At 46.1% G+C, this 19,853-nt stretch overlaps 1 protein-coding gene across 1 annotated transcript in view; it reads left to right on the top strand.

Moving 5' to 3' along the window:
• The window catches only part of LOC138521228 (ciliated left-right organizer metallopeptidase-like), a 579,350-nt gene that overhangs the window by 79,704 nt on the left and 479,793 nt on the right, over positions 1 to 19,853 (top strand). The window contains exons 2-3 of the mRNA XM_069633917.1: positions 10,546 to 10,639; positions 18,729 to 18,780. Of these exons, the coding sequence (XP_069490018.1) occupies positions 10,546 to 10,639; positions 18,729 to 18,780 (146 nt within the window). The remainder of the gene's footprint in view (positions 1 to 10,545; positions 10,640 to 18,728; positions 18,781 to 19,853) is intronic.

The following is a 19,853-nucleotide window of genomic DNA, read 5'->3' as shown; positions in this document are numbered from 1 at the left end:
GAGTGGGGCAATGGTGTTTAATGCGTTCAGTACTGTTTGGTTAAATAAGTCTACTAGGATCGTGGGGTCTGAGTGTTTTGTATTTGAGGCATTAAGAATTGGTTAAAGTAGAGGGAGCAACTGTTATATTGCGGGAGTTCCTGGTTTGGATAGGTGGGGCGAGGTTGAGGGAGTTCATCTGGTTGCCTGCGTTCTTTGAGGAAGGATATCAGATACAGTATTACACTTCCAATATGTTATCCAATCATTTTAAAGTGCATATATACAACTAGTGTGGTCTGGTAGTGCTGTTGGCCTGTCTGGAGTTTACAGGCCAGAGCTTCAGTGGGTGGATGGAAGTGTGCATTATTGAATGTGTTGTGTGCAGATCATGTTGTTTCTGGTGGGTGAGTGCCAGCAATGTGGCACCGCAGTTCTGCATTGTTGATGCAGCGTAGAATGTGTGCCTTTGCATGTGTAAAAGATGCTAGGAGCAGGATAAGGAATGTCATATATGATTAGTCATTTATAACGCGCCTGTACACAAGTTTTTCTAGGCGTGACAAGACAAGGAAGGGGAGACAAAGGGAGGACAAAACAAACAATCTTACTAGGCCTTGTGTCATTCAGATCGTGCAGGGAGAATGGAGAGGAGAAGTGCTAGGAGGACAGAGGGGGGAAGTGCAATAGGGGAAAGCTCGGGTAAGTGCTGCTGGGATGGCCGGCTCTGCAATAGTGCTAGGAAGCAGGGGACTGTAGGGTTGCAGATACAGTCCCTAAGTGCGTGATAGCCCGGAGACAGTGCAAGGGAGCTACTGGTCGTGTAGGAGCCTGGTGCCCATTAAGGTTCAGAGGGTTCAGTTAGCGCAGCAGACAAAGTTCATCAGCAGGGAAGAGAGACAGAGAAAGCAGAAGCGAAAACTAAGGTCTTGAGTTGCTTCCAGAACGTAAGGTGGTCTCAGTCCAGCCAGACACATCCTGCTGGACAAGCTTTGTGGAAAAGGCAGATGTGTCCTATGTGGTATTAGTGACTGTGGAAAATTATACCAGAAATGTGCTCTGGTCGTGGTGCTACAAGCATATCATTGTGGTCGGGTATATGAGACCTGCAGGACAAAGTCCAACTTGAACCCCTTGCAATGCAGGATTTGTTCACACTTACCAGCATCTTCGTGTCTGTGTATGTTGCAGCAGGTGATTGCTGTCTGCACACGTGTCAAGTTAGCAGAGTTGTCGGATGATGGGGGCGATAGCATGGACTACAGTTTATTACTGGTGGGTTGGGCAGACTTTTGATGAGGGAATCTGGGGTCAACTGATGATGGGTAGAGGTGTACCTCCACCCAACACCAGCTTGGCCTCTCTCCATAGCTTTATGGAGAGCGGCCAAGTTTTAAGGACTTTTCTGAAGGGTAGAGGACTCGTCCCACTCATTCGCTTTTCTGAAAGTGTGGTGGTTCTCAAGCTTACAGATATGGCAGTGGGGACTGGGGGAGTTGCAGAGGTTACCGGTTGTACATAGAAGGAAGCACTGCCCAGTTGGGATTTCAATGAAATTTGGACTTCCATCCATAATTGGGTTTTAGAAAGTGGGCTTTATATCCGTTGATAGGTTTGTAGACATTTGGCGCCAATGCCCTTGAGTGGCTGGTGTGAGCAGTACCTAGGGCTTAGAATGAGATACAGCGGGCAACTAGTAATCAGTGGAGCTCCTGCAATACTGGTGCGATTGTCCCCAAGGATCGAGATATAGCAGTAGTCTGGCGGCAGAGATGATAGGCTGTTGTTTCTGAAGGAAGTTTTCTGGGTTCTTTTAGTGAGGTGGTATTAGTGCCATGGTGGCCCTGACTCTGTGAGCAAAGCTCAGAAAATGGAAGATGTGCCCAGAAACATGAGAAGATGTAATGTGGTGTTTTGAGGAACTAGCGCAAGATTAAAGTCTGAGTGGAAGCTTTTCTTTAGATCAGTGATGGGGACCACCCGTAGCAGCAAATAGCTGTCAGGTGGCCGTCCTTTGGATGATCACAATCAGTTCTGGTGAAAGTGAAAGAAAACAAATACCACTTCTCTGCTGTGACTCTGCAAAATGTATTCCTTCAGTAGAATGTCTTTCAATGGAATGTTCAAGTTGGACAAGAATGTCAAGGTCAGAAAACTTTAATTAGAACTTTAAAAGGTTGCGAGTTATTCTATATCTCAAGAAAAGATGAGTGAGTGGAGGTGGAGCGGCCTTGGTAATTCTTGGGCACTGGTGAGGAGTTAAGTGAAGGCACACCTAGTATCCCTCAGACACACTGTGAGTAGCAGAGGAGCACCCTTTGTATTTCTCTGGCATTGGCATCGAGTACAGGGGCATCACTCTTATTATTCATCAGGTACAGAGGTGTGGAATCACCCTATAGCTTGGCACAGGCGAGTTACAGGGTAGTATCCATTTTTCATAACATTTTATTGGGTTTACATCAGTGAGCATTACATTAAGTGCAAGAACAACAGATCAACGATCGTAAATCATGGTCGAGTGTCAGTGTCTCTTAGTAGGAGCGGTGAGTGATCACGTCTGTGGGCCGGACTGCCCTTGGCTACTGCGGGGGTCCTTGGCGAGCTGGATTTCTGTGGCCCGCGACTGGGGGTCAGTGAAGTAGGTTGATTTGGAGCCATCTGGTTAATGGGGGTCTTCTGGTGAGAGCCGGATATCTGGCGGCGTAGTCCATAAATGGGTCCCATATGTTCAAAGCCCTATTCAGAGAGCCAGATCAGATTGCTGTGATTTTTTTTCGGCAACTGCTATGTCCCAGCATTTCGCCCACCAGAGTGCCACCAAGGGCCCTTCTTTGTCTTTCCAAACACTGGCCATTGCGATTTTCGCCTCTAGAAGTAGGTGAGAGCATAGCCAAGGGATATGGCCCGAGAGTGGGAGAGCGCCCTCGCCGGTGTCGCCCAGTAGGATGATTCCGGGGTCCCAAGGGATGGATAGGCCAAAGATGTCTTTGATATGTTTGATTACCTCTCTCCAGTATCGTTCGGCTTTCGGGCAGGTCCATACCATGTGGAATAATGAGCCTGTGGTCGGTAGTATCCATTTTTAGGACTAGTGATAGAGTGCAGTGTTGCAGCCATCCTGAAACAACAAATCTCCAATAATAACTTACCTGGAGACTCAGCTGGGTTTAGGCCCTGATGTACCCCTGAAACTACATTTAGACACACCCTGCAGGGTTTTGAAATTGAGATTTGATGAGCAGGAGCTAAAACTAGCTCCTGGGTGTCGGGCATCACCGTGTAAGCAGGAGCTACCAGCGATTACCCCTGTAACGTTTTGTATATTTTGTACAAACCATTGGGTTTAAATGTGCATTAGATGTGTTCCAATTCTTCTTAATTAACATTCTCAAATACTTAGTTAATGTCACATTTATATGTTTGGAAGACAGCAGTTGGCTCTAGGAGCCAACTGTAGCTCCAGGTAGCTTTTGGTTTTAAGCTAACCAGGCTCTACTATGCTAGAAACAGGAGCTAAATACCTCCCAGCTCCCCTCAATTTCGTAACCCTGTCCTGGGTAACCTTCCGTCCATCACTGTTGGCGAAAGCATCACCCTGTTTGTGCTGTTGGATCTCCAAGCAGCTTTTGGCATGGTAGGCCGTAGGAGCCTTATGAAGACATTTAAACAGTGCATGGATTTTGTGGTTGCTGGCTTGGCTTGGTTCGAGGCTTGTATTAATGATCAAAATTTGTACATCTTACACGCTCTCTAGCACATAGGTTTTGGCGTCCCCACAAGGTTCTGACTTGACATCCATGTTTAATTTATGCATGGAGCAACACGAATATCCAATCTAATTATTATTATTATGGTTTCCCTCAACCTTTTGTGGCTGATTCATAATTGTGTGTGTGTGTGTATCTGGTGTCTACAGGTTATGGATGCAGCCTTTGTGTGCTTCTGGTTATTCAAAAAGGATCTGCGTGATATTTCTCTCACAGAAAAGTCTGTGACGCAAAAGTTTGCATGGGAAATGTACGGACCACCAAAGATTCGTACATTTCCCATGCAAACAAACACTGCAAATCACTACATACCCACACCCTCAACACCCCCCAACATAAACATACCCTACTTACCTTTTCTTCACGCTGTGTTCCTGCAGCGCCAGATCCCTTTCACTTCCGTTTTACGGGCAGCTGCAGGGTTTTCCCCCACAACCCCTGCTCACTATACTGTACTATACTTACCTACAGAGCATGCCACCAAAGGTTCGAACCTTTGGTGGCATGCAGTTTCAGACTTTTTGGACAGTCTGACCTTTTTTTTCAGTCCGATCGTAAAATTCCATTCAAAAGGGGAGATGGTTGGTCATTTTTTCAAGACTAATCCCTAGAAGAGTTAATGGGGGTTATGGTACCCCCGAAATAATCTCACAATACTCCGTTTTGGCTACATAAGCTTACTGAGTTTGGTTGTATGCTGAAATTTGTGGCAGTTGTGAAGTCTCTGAGGTTAATTCCGATTTCCATCTCATGTTGGAAAACACGTTACTCTCTCAGTTAAATCTGGTCCATTTCAGTGGCAGAGAAAGTTGAAAAAAATGTTTCACTCCATCTGATTTCAAAATGGTGTTCAAGGCTCTTGTTATACCCAACCTGGACTACGGCAATTCTGTTTTTATGGGGCTTCCAGAACACATGCTTTAATATCTTCCTTCTCTGCCTTCTCAATCATCTCCAGCCTCCGTCCTCTCCAATCTCCGCCTTTTGCTCGCCATCTTCAAACTCCCACTCTGTGTCTCGCCTGCTCTTCACTTTCAAAGTCCCTTCCGTTGTGGTCCAGGGAGACAGCCCTTATATAGAGCTGGGTTGAATGTCCTCACCTTGAGTGGCTGTAGAGTTCATGTGACATGTCTGGGCATGTTCTTTGGGTATGATGCTTTGTAGTCACAACTTTTTGGGGGAAGTCTTCAAATGGTCCATCCACCTTCTGGAATGTTTTTACGAGTGAATGGGTTGCATCTGCTGCTCCAACTGCCTAACTCTGTTTGGGCGGTGCCCCACTGCCCGGGATTCGTCAGTATTACCAGTACTACTACCTCTTGCTCAATCATCCTACTTCTGCTCCCCGTCCTCTACAACTCATCCAGAACAGAACCGCAAGAATTATCCTTGACCTCAAGCCCAGAGACTGCATCTCTCCAGCGCTGAAATCCCTCCAGTGGCTCCCTGTGGCAGCAAGGATGAAGTTCAAGACCCTCTGGATAATCCACAAGGCTATCTGGGGCCGTGGCCCGCACTATCTACAATGCTCCCTTCCTAAAAACCCGCCCTGTAGAGTCCTCCTTCAACTCTCTGTGGGTGAGCCGTTTTCACAAACAGAGATTTGGGGGTAGATCTTTATCCTCTGCAGGTGCCTCCCTCTGGAACATCCTTCCTCTTTCTTGAGCCTGAGCACCTTAAGTTCCAGAAACTCCCAAGACCTTCCTCTTCTCCTCCTCCTTCTCTCTCTCTCCCTCTCCCCTGCTAACCTCCGTTCTCTTTTTCTCCTCCTCCTCCCTAACTCTGGTCAGTTTTTGCTGACTGGCTGCCTGGTTCACCTCCAGAGCCTACAGACCCCAGGCTTCCCCACCAGCCTTTTGCACTTGCCACTGGGCCGCTGCACTATTTTCTGCTTTGCTGCACTTTCAGCTTACGCTCCATGCGAGGGGCAACCTCCCTGCACTTACGCAGGGCCCTTCTGGACTGGACGTGTTTTGCTCCTCCCCCACGCCCCCTTCCTCACACCTCCACCTGTACGCATGCATGACCTAAATGTACTAGGACGAGTAAATCCGTCTGCCCTGACTCACCCCGACTCACCCCCACCTTTTCTTTTGTCTCCCCCACCCCCTTCCCCCAGCTTGGTCCCAACTGTAACACTTCATGCACTTGCATTAGGAGAAATGCCTTCAGGCCTAGTATGCTCGTTTTTTTTATGTTAGACCATCACCATTCAGAAACTTCAAGGCCTAAGAATGATTACTGTATTCCCTTCCCGCCTTGAAGCGCTTGGAAGCACTTCACCGGTGTAAAAGCATGGTATAAATAAACAATTAATTAATTAAATAAATAAATAAATAAATAAATATGGGTGGTGAGCATTTGTTTTTCAGGGTGGGGAGGCTCCAAAATCTTTTGCCCTACAATGTGGTTTGGTGTTGGTGTTTCTCCCTTTAATATTAATGAAGGGAGTGGCAACATGGGACTCCTCCCTCCTGCTTCCAGCCATGAGGAAATCACAAGACCTTTTTCATTCTCTCCAATTAATCATTTCTGTTTAAGAAGACTTTCTCCACTTCTGATTAACTACGGGTAGCAATAGGCCTCATTCCGAGTAGGGCGGTAAGGGTTAGCGGTCACCGGTAACGAGACCAGTGCCGTTAAACCCTTACCGCCCTACTTCGAGTTCCCTTTGCGGGTTCTTCCTTAATGCCTGCTTTTAGCAGGCGTTAAGGATGGGACCCGCAAAGGGACTCCAGTACCGTTATTGCCGCCTTCCCCCTTCCCATTGAGCCTTATGGGGGCTCAAATGGGAATGGGGAATGGCCCTAGTGAATGGGGAATTACCGGTCCCTCCGACCTCAGAATGGACCAGTAATTACTCCATTCACCAGGCCGGAGTTTGGACAAGTTTGGGGGCAGCCATGCCGCAAATAGCGGCGTGGTTACCTCCGAACTCGGAATGAGGCTCGATGAGACTGTTTTTTTTCCCTTGTCCGTTCTGGTCAGGCTATTTCCCTAGGCTTCCGGGTGCTGTATTTTTTAGTTTAAAAAAAAAATGTATTTTGTATTCAGCTGTTATGATCCTTAAAGTATTTTGTATAACATGTTTATTTTATGTCATTTTTTGTACAGCATTCTGAGACTCTCGAGGATAGGGTCCAGACTATGGGCCTCATCACGAGTTGGGCTGTAGCCCTTAAATGCGGCGGTAATGGTATTACCACTGCATTTAAGGGCTGGCCCTATCACGAGTTGGACGCTAAATGGGATGTTTTACCTTTTCTGGAGGTGAAAATCCCTGTTTTCTGCGGTATAACCGCCGGCTGTATTAGCCCGCAGTATAAGTGCTGAAAATGTCTCATTGGAACCAATGGACCCAATGGGGTTTTACCGTTCACGCCCAGCCTGTGATCTGGCAGTAATACCGCCGGACCAGTAGGTGCTAAGGCTATTACAGTCTGGCTGTATTACAGCCGGGATACCACCCAACCTGTGATGAGGCCCTATTTCCAAGAATTTTAAATAAATACATGAATCCTTAGTATAGCTCGGGCACACACTGAGTGGAGGGGAATCCTCAGGCGCTGGTATGTGAATGGGTTAAGCGAGACACGCTTAGGATCTTTCAAGCATAAGTGCAAGGAAGCACCATTTGTATTCTTAGGCACCAGTCAATGAGTGGAGCCGTAGGAAATGGGAGGATGGAGGGAAGGACCAATAGCATCTCTCGCGCATAGGCGTGTGCGTAGAGGGGAGTACCATATTTATTCTCTGGTATCTTCAAATCTAATGTACAGGAGGTTGAGTGAATGTGGTACCCTGAGTATTTCACAAATAGGTGGGTGAGTTAAAGGGGCACACTTGCTATCTAAGGCACAGGTCAGTTAATCAAGGCGTGAGCGAGCACCCTTTGGATTGCAAGCACAGGTGCATGGGTGGAGTGGGGACATCACTCATATCATGGGCAAAGGCTGGCAAGTCAAGCGGGGACATATCTAGTATTTCAGGCACACCATGGTGAGAGGTCTGAGGCACCCTTAGTGTATTAGCACAGGCGGTAGACACTCTTAGGATCTCAGGCATTGGTGGGTGGGAGGAAGTGGGACCGTCTTCATTTCTCAGGAACACCTGGTTTAGTGGTGGGAAGCACTTGCAGTATGTCAGACACAGGTGAGTAAGTAGGTGGAGGGGCACCCTTAGTATCCCCAATCAGATGTGGGCAAGTAGCCGGGGAGCTCCCTTGTATCTTAGCACAGCAGGGTAGGTGGAGACTATCCCCGTAGTATCTCTGGACCAAGAGAGTGCATGGAAGGGGTACCCCTAATATCTCAGGAATAGGTGATTGAGTGCAGGGGGAATCCCTTAGTCTCTAAAGTACACACACAATTGGAAGAGGGCACCATTAGCTTCTCAGGTAACGGTAAATGGGTCAAGGAAGGTCATGTATCGAGGTCGGAAACTGTGTGAAACACAAAGCAGGTTTATTTATATACATTCATAGACCCGGCGCCCTGCTCTCCTCGAATCCACAATCAAACATCAACATTCCAAACTCTCTCTCGTGCACCCAGGGCGCCGTCGTTACTTAGAATAACAAGGATACAACAGGAGGCACTTCTAGTATCCGAGGTACAGGTGGATGAGTGGAGGGGACACTATTAGTAACTCATACATAGGCGAATGGGACACTCTTAGTAAACTAAGCCACTTACTCTTCACCCCAGCCCCGCCGGGCTAAAGAAGCTATTCAGCTTCTGCTAACGGGACCTACCAGGCTTGCTCATCCACGCCTTGACAAACAGCCTAGGTCAAACACTTGTTGCCATTTTCTTGACATGCAAATGGCATACATTTAACATGCAAATGTACACAAGTGTGTCTGCCAAACCAGGGCAGCAATTGTGCCCCAACCAAGACACCATTAAAATCGACCAGCTTTAACATCTGTGTCCAGCAGTTATTGGAGCTGTTCTCTTGGGTACTACCATACCGCATGACAACTGCCATATCCAGCGCCACTTAAGCCAGAGTTCCAACCCCAATTTCTGAATAGAAGGGACACTCGTAGTATCTCAGGCACTGGTGAATAAGTGAGGGGAGCCCCCCTAGTATCTCAGGCAAAGGTGGATGAGTAGAGGGAGCATGCCTAGTATCTCAAGCACAAGTGGATAGGTCCTCTTAGTATCTCAGACACAGGTGGATGAGTGGAGGGGACCATCTCAGTATCTCAGGCACAGGTGAATAGGTGAAAGGGGGGCCCTTTTGTACCTCAGGCACAGGTGGATGATTGTATAGGGGACATTCTTAGTATCTCAGGCACAGGTGAATAGGTGATGGGAGCACCCTTAGTATCTCAGGCAAAGGTGGATGAGTGAGGGAGCACTCCTAGTATCTCAAGCACAAGTGGATAGGTCCTCTTAGTATCTTGGGCACAGGTGGATTAGTGGAGGGGACCGTTTTAGTATCTCAGGCACAGGTGAATAGGTGAAGGGGATCGTCTTAGTATTTCAGGCACAGGTGCCTGATTGTATAGGGGACATTCTTAGTATCCCAGGTATAGGTGCAGGGGTTAAAGGGGTCACTGTTCGTATCTGCAGCACACGTGGAGTAAAGGGGGACACTTAGTATCTCATACATAGGTGAAGGGGACACTCTTAGCATATCAGGCATAGGTGGATGATTGTACAGGGGATGTTTCTTAGTATCTCAGGCACATGTGAATAGTAGACGGGGACACTTAGTATCTCAGGCACAGGTGAATAGGTGAAGGGGACACTCAAAATATCTCAGGCACAAGTGACTAGGTGAAACGTGGGGAAGGGAAGCCAATATCTCAAATATCCTGACATATCATTTCTTGAACACTTTTCTTTTGCATAACATTGTTTGCCACATTATTTGTATTTAGAAGTAAGGATTGGCAATAGGTTTATTAATATAGGCCCTTTTATTTTGACTAGACACCACTAGGACTGTGTTGTTGTTATGTTTCTAGCTTGCTCCCATCTTTAGATTTAGGATTAGATGGGTGTTTTTCAAACCCAATTAAAGTTTAATTAACACCCATGAATTGTGATTACGTATGTCTGTGGTACTGTTTGATACCATGCCTTCCATAAAATACCAAGTATTATGGTGGACCGCAAAACAACTTTATTTTATTTATTTGACATTTGTATGGCGTCTATACACAGGTGTTTCCAGGCTCCACAAGACAAGATGGAGGGGTGGGGGACATGGGAATCAAAATAGTTACATTGGCCTTGTGACAATCTTACTGTGCAAGTGCATGATAAGGTGGTAAGTGCAGGGGGAGGGGGTGGAGGGAGAAGTGCAGGAGTGGGGTACCCCTAGGGGTGGAGGCAGGCAAGTGCTGGGCGGTCCAAGGCTTCAAGTGCCAGGGTAAGAGGGGGGGGGTGTGAGTGTGGTGGACAGAGAGGACCAAGTTGGGCTAGTTTGGCAAAGGGTGCCCAAGGGCTGGTGCTGGGAAAGGATACTGGGCGGACTGGTTGTTGGTGGTCTAGCCCCTGTATGGCTCTGAATGGACTAGGCCCCAGTCCCAGCAGCAGATGGAGAGTTCACATGGGAGGGCGAGAGGAAAGGAAAAGGAGAAAAGGAAAGTCTTGAGATGTTTCTGGAACTTAAGAAGATCTGCCTCAAGTTTGAGGGGGCAAGGGAGGCTTTTGCAGATGGAGGAGCCAGTCAAGGAAAGGGATCTACATCCCACTCACTGCTTGGAGAAACGTTTCATCTGCATAGAGTTGGAGCCAGCCAAACCTACTTTGTTGACCTCACATATCCCTTTTCTTTCCAGTACACCCTGTACCTGGACGTTTGCTCCTGAGCCGAGACTTGAACCGTTACTGCCGCTCTGTTTGGAGGGACCCAGCCTCCCCCAACTACAACAAGTAAGTGCCCACTTTTCATCTTAACTGCATTCATTCCAAAAATTCATGGGCATGGGTAGTGCTTGAGATAGGATATGAAAGTGGGAGTATTTTACTCCCATTTTACTCCCTATTTTTTAAAGTTGGGAGTAAAATGATTTTTAGGGAGTAAAAATGAAAGTCAATTTCCCAATGAGAGTATTTTATGAGCGAGTAAAAATATGTTTTAACTGGAAAAACAGAAATGTTTTTTAAATATTTCTTTCTTTGCACCTAGTTAATCATTCACATTAAAAGGTACATGTTTACTTCTTCCAATCAAGTAGTTAAGACAGTAGTTTTGTCTTGTGGTACTAAATGCACTACTGTCCAAACATATCCATGATGCTGTGAGGGTGAAAGCAGGGGTGCAAGATTCTACGTGTCTTTTTCCAATTTTTAGTTGGGAGAATTTTCACTCCCTATTTTTATTTTTTGGGGGTATTTGGCCATTTTTAGCGAGTAAAAGTGGCCTATACACTCCTTATCTGTAGGGGCTGGCCATAGGCCTCTGAAAATGGAAGTGCATGGCCTAGTGTAGTTGGCTTCTCTGAGTGACATGACACCAAGTGGTTGTGTGACATGTACTGCAGTGGATATTGGGCTAGATCTGAAATGGCTTTACAATGAATGCTTGTGAAGTTCAGTGATGGGGCAGAAATGGTTGCATGTCAAAGGCTGCGATGGTTGGGTGAAGAAGGTTGGCATAGTGCTATGTTCTGGGGTAATTATGTAAAGTGTATTGAGGTAGAACTAGATTGCAGGCTCCTCCTGGGTGGTTGTGTGTGAACGGCTGAATTGGTTTGTTATCAGGACAGTGTTAGTTGGGTAATGACGTTTTAAATGCTTGTGTGACATTGTCTGGTAAACATGACTTTGCATGACAAAGCTGCTCACTGCTGGAACAAATTACCACTTGACCTTAGAACTGAACAACCATACCCAAAATTCGGGCATAAGATAATCAATTGGCTGCACGCCAATGACACATAACTTGATCTACACCTAGCTTACTCCCTTAGCTATTACCTACCCTCCGCCTGGACACCCCCCAAGACATGCTCTACCTCTGGGCATATGTTTGTATATACTTATGTATATTTTTACTTTTTGCCGTTTATGTTCTATAGGCACATGCTTGTTTATAGCCTACATATATTTGCCTTTTTGCCGTTGTGTTGTATATAATCTTGCCAAACAATGTAACAAGCTTAGATTTTCATGTAAACTGTTGCGCCCGGCTACCCATGGGTTTGGCGCGCATTACCAAATAAATAAACAAACAAACAACCATTGATGCATTTGCACCATTTTGCCTTTTCGTCGGGTACAAGCAATACATATGTATAAAATGTTGAGATATAGTAAAAAGGGGGTATGGTAAAAAAGGGGTTGAGGGCTGTGGGGTGGCTTGCCCCTGTTTTTAGAGAAACATTGTGCAAATGCGCAAATGCTAATGTAAAAGATGCAAATGCAAAACATCAATGAAATGATTAGAATCAGTAATGCTCGTGTGACAAGGGTTGGTGTGGTTGTTTGATGAGGGCTTTTCCAGCTGGCAACAATCTGTTTGCTTTGTGGTGACTGTTTGATGAGGGATAGGATGGTTGTATGATGAGGGCTTGGGTAGCTTTGCCATGAAGGATCGGATGATTTTCTGGTGAGGCCTGTCTCTCAACCTGTTCATTTTGCAAGGCGGGGCAAGTTTGATGCTTTTGATCGGTGATCCCTTTGGTATCAAGAGTTATAACCCTTTGTTGTAGGTTGATTAGTAATTGTTCTGAGGGTGTACCACTTATGTCAATGGAGGGCATTGGGCTTGCTAGCTGGGTGAAATTGTGTCCAAGATGGTTGACACTCTCTATGAAATTGAGTACGGAGGCATGGTTGAGGGCTTGGATCAATGTGTGACATGGGTTCGTATGGACAAGGCCTGGAAGGGTTATTTGATGAGACATGCTCTAGTTGGGTGATGGGGGCTGAGATGGCTGTATGACAAGAGATGGGGTGGATGGTTGTACATTGAGGGTTGGTGTGGTTGTTTGATGGGGGCTTCTCCAGCTAGTTATTATCTGTTTGCTTTTTGGTGGCCGTATGATGAGGGATGGGGTGGTTGTTTGATAGGATAGTATGTTTATAAATTGATGGCTTGGGTTGTTTAGCAATGAATGATCGGGTGAATTTGTGGCTGCGCCTGTCTCTCAAGTGGTTAATTTTCCCAGGTGGAGGAAGTCTGATGCTATTGATGGGTGTTCCCTTTGGTGTCAAGGGTTATAAACCATTTCTTTCTGTAGGTTGATGTTTGTTTGGAGGGTGTACCACTTATGTCAAAGGAAGGCATTGGGCTTGCTAGCTGGGAGAAAATTAGTCCAAGGTGGTTGACAGTCTCTTTACGAGTTTGAGTAGGGAGGCATGGTTGATGGCTGGAATCAAAGTGTGACGTGGATTGGAATGGTCATGTGACAAGGCCTGGTTGGGTTTTTGGTGAGACCTGCTGTAGTTGGGTGATGGGGGCTGGGATGGCTGAATGTCATGGAATGGTTGGTTGTATGTATGAGGGCTGTGCTGGTTGTATATCATGTTAGCATAGTAACGTGACAAAGTCAGAGTTCTGTGAGGAGTCAGAAATGAAAGCCAGACACATAATTTTCATGTTTTTGGTTAAAGACATTTATTAAATAAAAATGGATTGGGGAAAATGCCTCTCTGGCCCTATTCTAAAGAGGGAGTTCCCTGCCTAGAAAACAAAAACTAAGGATCTGTCTGTGTTAGGATGTCAGTAACTAAAAAGCTGTCCTTGTGTCCAAAAAGTCCTATCCTGACACTCGCACTATAAACAAAAAAACAAAGGGGTGCACGGAGATGTCTCTAACTTGATGTTGGGAAAAGTGCTAAAAACCAAAAGTATAAGAATGATTCCAATGAAAGTGTTCTCCAAGGTAAAGACCCTTAGATCCACAGGGTGGTTCCTTTCCCCTGGATTCTTGAATAGGATGGCAAAAATGTCTCTTTAGCTAACAGTTTCTTTGTGTCTTCACTGGACTCACAAAAGTTCTTGTTTAAACAGTAGGTTCTGTAACAGGTTTTCTGTTGTGTTTATTGTAACTTTGCAGAACTCCTGGTATACTCCCCTTCCAGGAATCTTTATACAATTTCAGCTGCCTGGTGTACTCGCCTGCCAGGACTTCTTATGCATTTCACAGTTCCTAGGCTATACCACAATAGCATTTAACCACAAGGTGCTTGGTATATCTGTCTATGGTAACATTTGCTCAAACATTCCCCCACACTGGCATCTCATACATCTGTACTTGATTGGGGTTTGCCTTTGTACTTTGCCTTGTCTTCATTCAAACATTCTTCTTATTGGGTGTTGAATTTGTACTTTGCCTTGACTGCATTCAAACAAATTTCGGGTATTTTCTGCATCTGGAACTTCGTACCATGTTAATGCATCATGAAGTAGACACAGACAACCAATTCAAATTCATACTCAAAAGTTTTATTTAACTTAAAATGCAGGATGGAGTAATACCTAAATTGCCCTATGCTAAGGTGGGATTTCCCTACCTAAAGAAAACTAAGGATAGTCTGTCAGAATGTCCAAATCAAATAACAGACTGTGTCCAAATCCTATACCTGCCCTCACAACTAACCGTATACAATGTGTAGGGGCGTCAGCATCAAAAGAAATAGCGTTAGAAATAAAGTTCTGAACTTTTAGCTCCTGGCTTGTAATCCATTTCCCCAGGTTTTCAAAACAATACTTTTCCTTAGGACACTTCCCAGCTCTCTTGATAAGTTTTTTTCTTGACTTTAAAATCACATAAGCGGCTGTTGCAAAACACAAGCTTCTTTATGGATACTTTCATGGGCCTTTTCCATAAAGCCGGCTTCAAAAAGAATTAATCTAAAACATTAAACATTTATGCTGTTAAGCATAGCCAAAAGTAAAACCCTAGAAGGCTCCACCAGACTTTTTGTGGCATTCATAGACTTGACTCAAGCTTTTGATCTCGTTGACCGAGACCTACTACGGTCAAAGCTCCTTCATTGGAAATGCCCGCAAAGCATTCTAGCCCCCATCAGAGCAGTACACACAGATACAACCATGCGAGTAAAATTGAACATCAAAGGAACCCTATCGGGGGAAATACCTACTTGCAGAGAAGTCAAGCAGGGTTGCCCGCTTGCGCCAGCACTCTTTGTGGCCTTCATGGGAGACTTTAAACACACCTGCTCTACTGTTAGAGCTTTCCCTCCAAAAATAGGGGGCACCCCCATTCCGCGCCTAGTGTACGCTGACGATATCACACTCACCAAACCCAGATCGGTCTCCACAGACAATTAAACCACCTGTCAGACTACATCAGTCAATCAAATCTAGAGATTAACAAGACCAAAACAAAAAATGTTATCTTGGAAAAGAGCAAGCGCCTTCAAATGGAGTCTTGAAAAGGTCCAAATCGAAACAGTGACCAAGATCAGATATCTGGGTGTTATCGTCGACAGCACAAAGACGGAAATTAGCATGCAAAACCATCTGTGGACGAAAGCTAAATCACTAACAACACAGACTCGAATTCTGGAAAAGAAATTTGAACGCTTCTCCCTGATCCCGAGACTCAAATTTTACAAGGCTAAAGTCGTCCCAGCATTGCCCTATGGAGGCGAAGCCATGTCCTCAGTTCCGGAGAACCTTTGGCAAAAAATAGAGGGCTACTTTTGGAAATCGGTGATGAACCTTCCCAAATCCACTGCAATGTCAGCAATAAGGAGAGAGTTGGGCCTTGTCTCTCTTAAAGCCACAGTAGACTTCAACAACATCTCCTTATTTAGGAAAAAGATCCTCCCTCAAAGTCTTCCGCTATACCAACTGATAAACGCGGAAATGACCACAGGCAAGTGTAAAATGCTAACTAACTGGGCGACTATGATAAAACAGCTCGTCCAAATTGCCTGTACCGAGGATGACCTAATCACCAACCCATGTAAAGTCAAAAAGAAATTGGCAGACTTGGACTGAATCACAGCACTGGAAAAAGCTAACGAGAACCAACTCCTGGAACATTTACCAGTCCAGGCAAAGAAACTGAAAGAAATCCCCCAAATCCTCAAGAGATTCCCAAGCAAACCCATACGGCAATTCTTTCTGAGAGCGCGCCTCAATCTTCTGCACACCAATGAAATTCTTCAAATCAAAGGGCCAATCGGCATCAAAAACTTGTAGACTGTGCAAAAGAAGTGACCAAACGGAATCAGTTTGTTACCTACTAACCACCTGCAAGGCGATGGCCGAAATATGACTTGCATACCTACGACCGGTGCTTGAAACATACACCTCTGCGGAAGAAGAGGAGTGGTGGCCGCCCCTAATCAGCGGTGGCAAAACATCTTGGACAATCGCCACAGCCAAGATCCTTCAAGCAGCACTAGAAGAATGTAACAAACTGTCAAGCGAAAGCACTGCTGCCTCTCTCTTCCGATAATAAAGAAAAGAGCCACACCCACAGAAACACAGTTTGGCCTCTGTAATACCTCTGAATCTCTTTTCGAACACACTTCAACGCACAACTCTTGTAAAATCTATTTACTTAGATAAACACAACTAATAAAAAATAAAAATAAAGGGGGGCACTGGGTCTAGGTGCAGTTGTCGGACCACACAGTCCACCCATTACAGGTCACGCAACTGATACCCCATCTTATCTGCTTTTCATCTACAATTGTCCACTGCTTTCCTTTGCCACTGAAGCTTGCCTGTTTCATCAGTGCCAAACTCTTGCAACACTTTACCTTGGCTTGGTTGACCCCATGTACTTTGTTACACCTTCTGTATCCTTCTGGCTCTTGCCAAAATAGGTTTTCTCTTAACCTGCAGTTCCTTGAACGCTTTTAGCTTGCTTTAGTTCAATTTACAAGTACTCCTAACTTGCTTTTGCTCTGTGCGGCATTCAAAAGTGCATATTATCTCTTCAATTTGTTCGGTATTCAAAAGTATCTGAGAGTTATGAGCACTTTTGAAGGCTTAAACAGTTTGTTCGGTTTTCTAAAGCACTTGTTTTGGCATTCAAAAGTGCTTTTAACGGGTGCCCACCAGGGGGCGCATGGAGGAAGGCTGACTAATCTCCATGCTCTCGGACTGAATGACGTAAAGGGGGTACTGAGACCCCCATTTAACCCCCAAAGTGCGTATCCGACATTTGCCCCCCAGGAGAAGAGTCCAGAGCATAATCGCTCCAAGTAAAATTTCTGGTCGGAATACCTACCACTGGAGAGTGCTGGGGGACGACGAGTGAGAGTGCTTGAGCGCCTTGACGTGGGGGAGTGGTGGTCCACACAGAGCCCAGAGAACAAATTGGAGTCCCCGGAACAAGGCGAATAGTGACCAGTGACCGGATCGACCCCCTCGACCTAGCTGGTGAGTGTAAGGGGAGACGAGTAGGCAAGGTGGGATGGGGCTACTGAGGTGAGAAGGCCTTGGAGGCACACCGAAGAGAGGACTGTCGCTAGGGCTGATCAGTGGTGGGCAAGAGCAGCTCCTAGGGACCGGCCCGGGAAACAATCCGGCCTTACATTTGGGGGATGGCGGTGGGCCTGGGGAGCTAGGAAACGGATGAGTTGGAGGATGCCCTAGAGAAATGTCAGTACCAAGCCCCCCCCGCCCCCAACGAGTACGTGCCTGAAAACACCCACCCCCTGGAAATTTGGAGGAGGCTCTGTGTCCACCAAGAAGGACATAGCTTCCTTGCTGGAGGAAATCGGGGGTATGCAGTAGGCATTGAGCCTCTGGTTAGAAAAAAATGGACCAGAGGATGGGCTTAATAGATGAGAGTTCAAGGCCTGGAGAACAATCAAACCTCTCTTGGCACTTTGGAGACACAAATGGACATGAGGATATCGGATGACATACAGAGGGGGAAGACTGAATTAGTGGGAGACTCCATACCCCCACCACAGAGCCCAGGGCAGGTGATGGAAGGAGCATGCAGCATTGACCAGCTTAACAATAGACAAAGGATTCCCAGAACACGGAAGTTCAAGAAACATAATACCCTCCCGGGAGGAAGGGGGAACCACTGATAGTTGGTAGGCCTCGAGCTGGACTTCCTCGAATTCTGGAAGCTCCTCAAGACCTACCTCTTCACCTCCTCCGTCCCTTCTTCTCTTCTCTGCTAATACCACAGTTGCTGTGATTGATGTCCGGGGCCCTTATTCATACTCGGGGGCCCCTGACCTCCCAAACCCAATCTGTCCAGCTCCCTGTCTACCCTCAGCACTTGCCTTGTCACACCTTCCGTCTTGGAGGTTCGCACTTACTCCTAAAGTGGCTCCTGGCCATGTAGCACTCATCAACCCAAGCACTTCATCTGTGGTTCACCCATTAGCCCGGACTCCCCAGCACTTATGCCCTCTGCCCTTTTTTTCTTACTGCACTTGCACTTTCTGAATACTCACAAGGCATGGTAGGTTTGTCCTTCCACCTTTTGCCTCCAGTGCTCTTATTAATTATTGAGTTTTGCAATGTATTTCACTCCCTTGTTCCCTCCGCTCGCCCTGTGGTCACTTTGAAACAGTATTTTACTTGCTGCATAAGCACCGAACAAGCAAACAAATAAAGATGTTGTGTGGTGAGGTATGGGATGGTTGTGTGGCGAGGAATGCGATGGTTGTGTGGCGAGGAATGCGATGGTTGTGTGGCGAGGAATGCGATGGTTGTGTGGCGAGGAATGCGATGGTTGTGTGGCGAGGAATGCGATGGTTGTGTGGCGAAGGCTGGGATGGTTGTGTGGCGAGGTCTGCAATGGTTGTGTGGTGAGGTCTGCGATGGTTGTGTGGCAATTTTTCCCAGCTCTGCTCTGCTATTAAATTAACATCACAATTGTAAGAAAAAAGAAAAAATTCAACAGCATAAGTAATGCTAGTCTAAATGTTGCTATTGAAGTTATGCCCATATTAAAACCACTTTATACTGCATGGAGAAAATATTCATTCACATGTCGTCCGCTCAGGGGAAGGTGTCGTTTCCCTCACAAATCTGATGTTTTTTTGCTCTCTTCGTGCCCCACAGGTGCGGCTTCGCGGACATCGCATACCATTCAGAGAGGTGCCTGGAGGTTACGGTGAGACTCCTAGGGACAGGAGGATAGTGGTGGTTCGGGTAGCATGGGTCTGTGGATCCACTTTGTTCAGTGGAATGCCCCTGTTGCTTAGGATATCACAGGATGAAGAGCGAAAAGGATCATCTAAACTGTATTCAAAGGTACCTTTCTCCACCCCTAACATGCCAATCCCACTCTCGCTTCTATCTCCATTCCCCTGGACCTCTCACGCATGGCTTGCATCCTTGGAGTTCTCTTTGACAGTGACTTGAAACTCTTCCAATTTATCACAGCCACTGTCGCCACAGCCAGACACAACCACCTAAACATTAGAAAAATCCTCCAGTACCTCATGTTAAACACCATTGAAACTCTAATCTCTACTCTAGTGTTTTAACAAAGTGGACTGCTGCACGCACCTACTTCTTGGTCTTCCCCTCTACTCCTTCGCTCCTCTCAACAAAGTTCTCAACACACTCACTTTTCAACCTGCCCAGGACTTCCCCACTGCTACCCACCAACATCTTGCTAAATTTCTGTCCCTGCAAAATCTCTCTCTAAAAGGTCCTGGTCCTCCTCTTTACATCCATTCATGGTCTTGCACCCCCCACTATCTTGCTGACTACATCTGACTATAATCTTCTGCTCTAACATTCAACTCACCGCTCTGTAACCTGTCTGTCCACTGTGCCTCCTCCCTATTCTGCTCCTTTTCTCCACTTGCACCCCATCATAAGACTGCTCTTCCCTCAGCCATCAAAGGCATTTCATAAGGGGAATTATTCAAAATGAGACTTAAACTATGCCTGTTAGGATTCGAAGGATACAACACAACATACCCATCCCCTACTTCTTATCTGAACTGACCACCCAATCCACCTTCCTTGTTTTCGTCACACAGAATTACCCAATGTAATTTTGTAACTATCTAAATACTGGCCCTATTCTCGTAATGTCAGATTATCTGTTGTCCTCTTGTGCATATCCCTTGTGTATTTTATTATATTACCACTTCATCACCAAGTCTACCTTGTCCATTTCAACAATGCTTCTAGTGAAGGCGTTGTTGTGATGCCACCAGTTCCAAAGCAGAA

Source organism: Ambystoma mexicanum, chromosome 13 (genome assembly GCF_040938575.1).
Source record: "Ambystoma mexicanum isolate Mex_15411 chromosome 13, UKY_AmexF1_1, whole genome shotgun sequence".
NCBI classification, from domain to species: domain Eukaryota; kingdom Metazoa; phylum Chordata; class Amphibia; order Caudata; family Ambystomatidae; genus Ambystoma; species Ambystoma mexicanum.
This window is presented reverse-complemented; position numbering and strand designations above follow the sequence as displayed.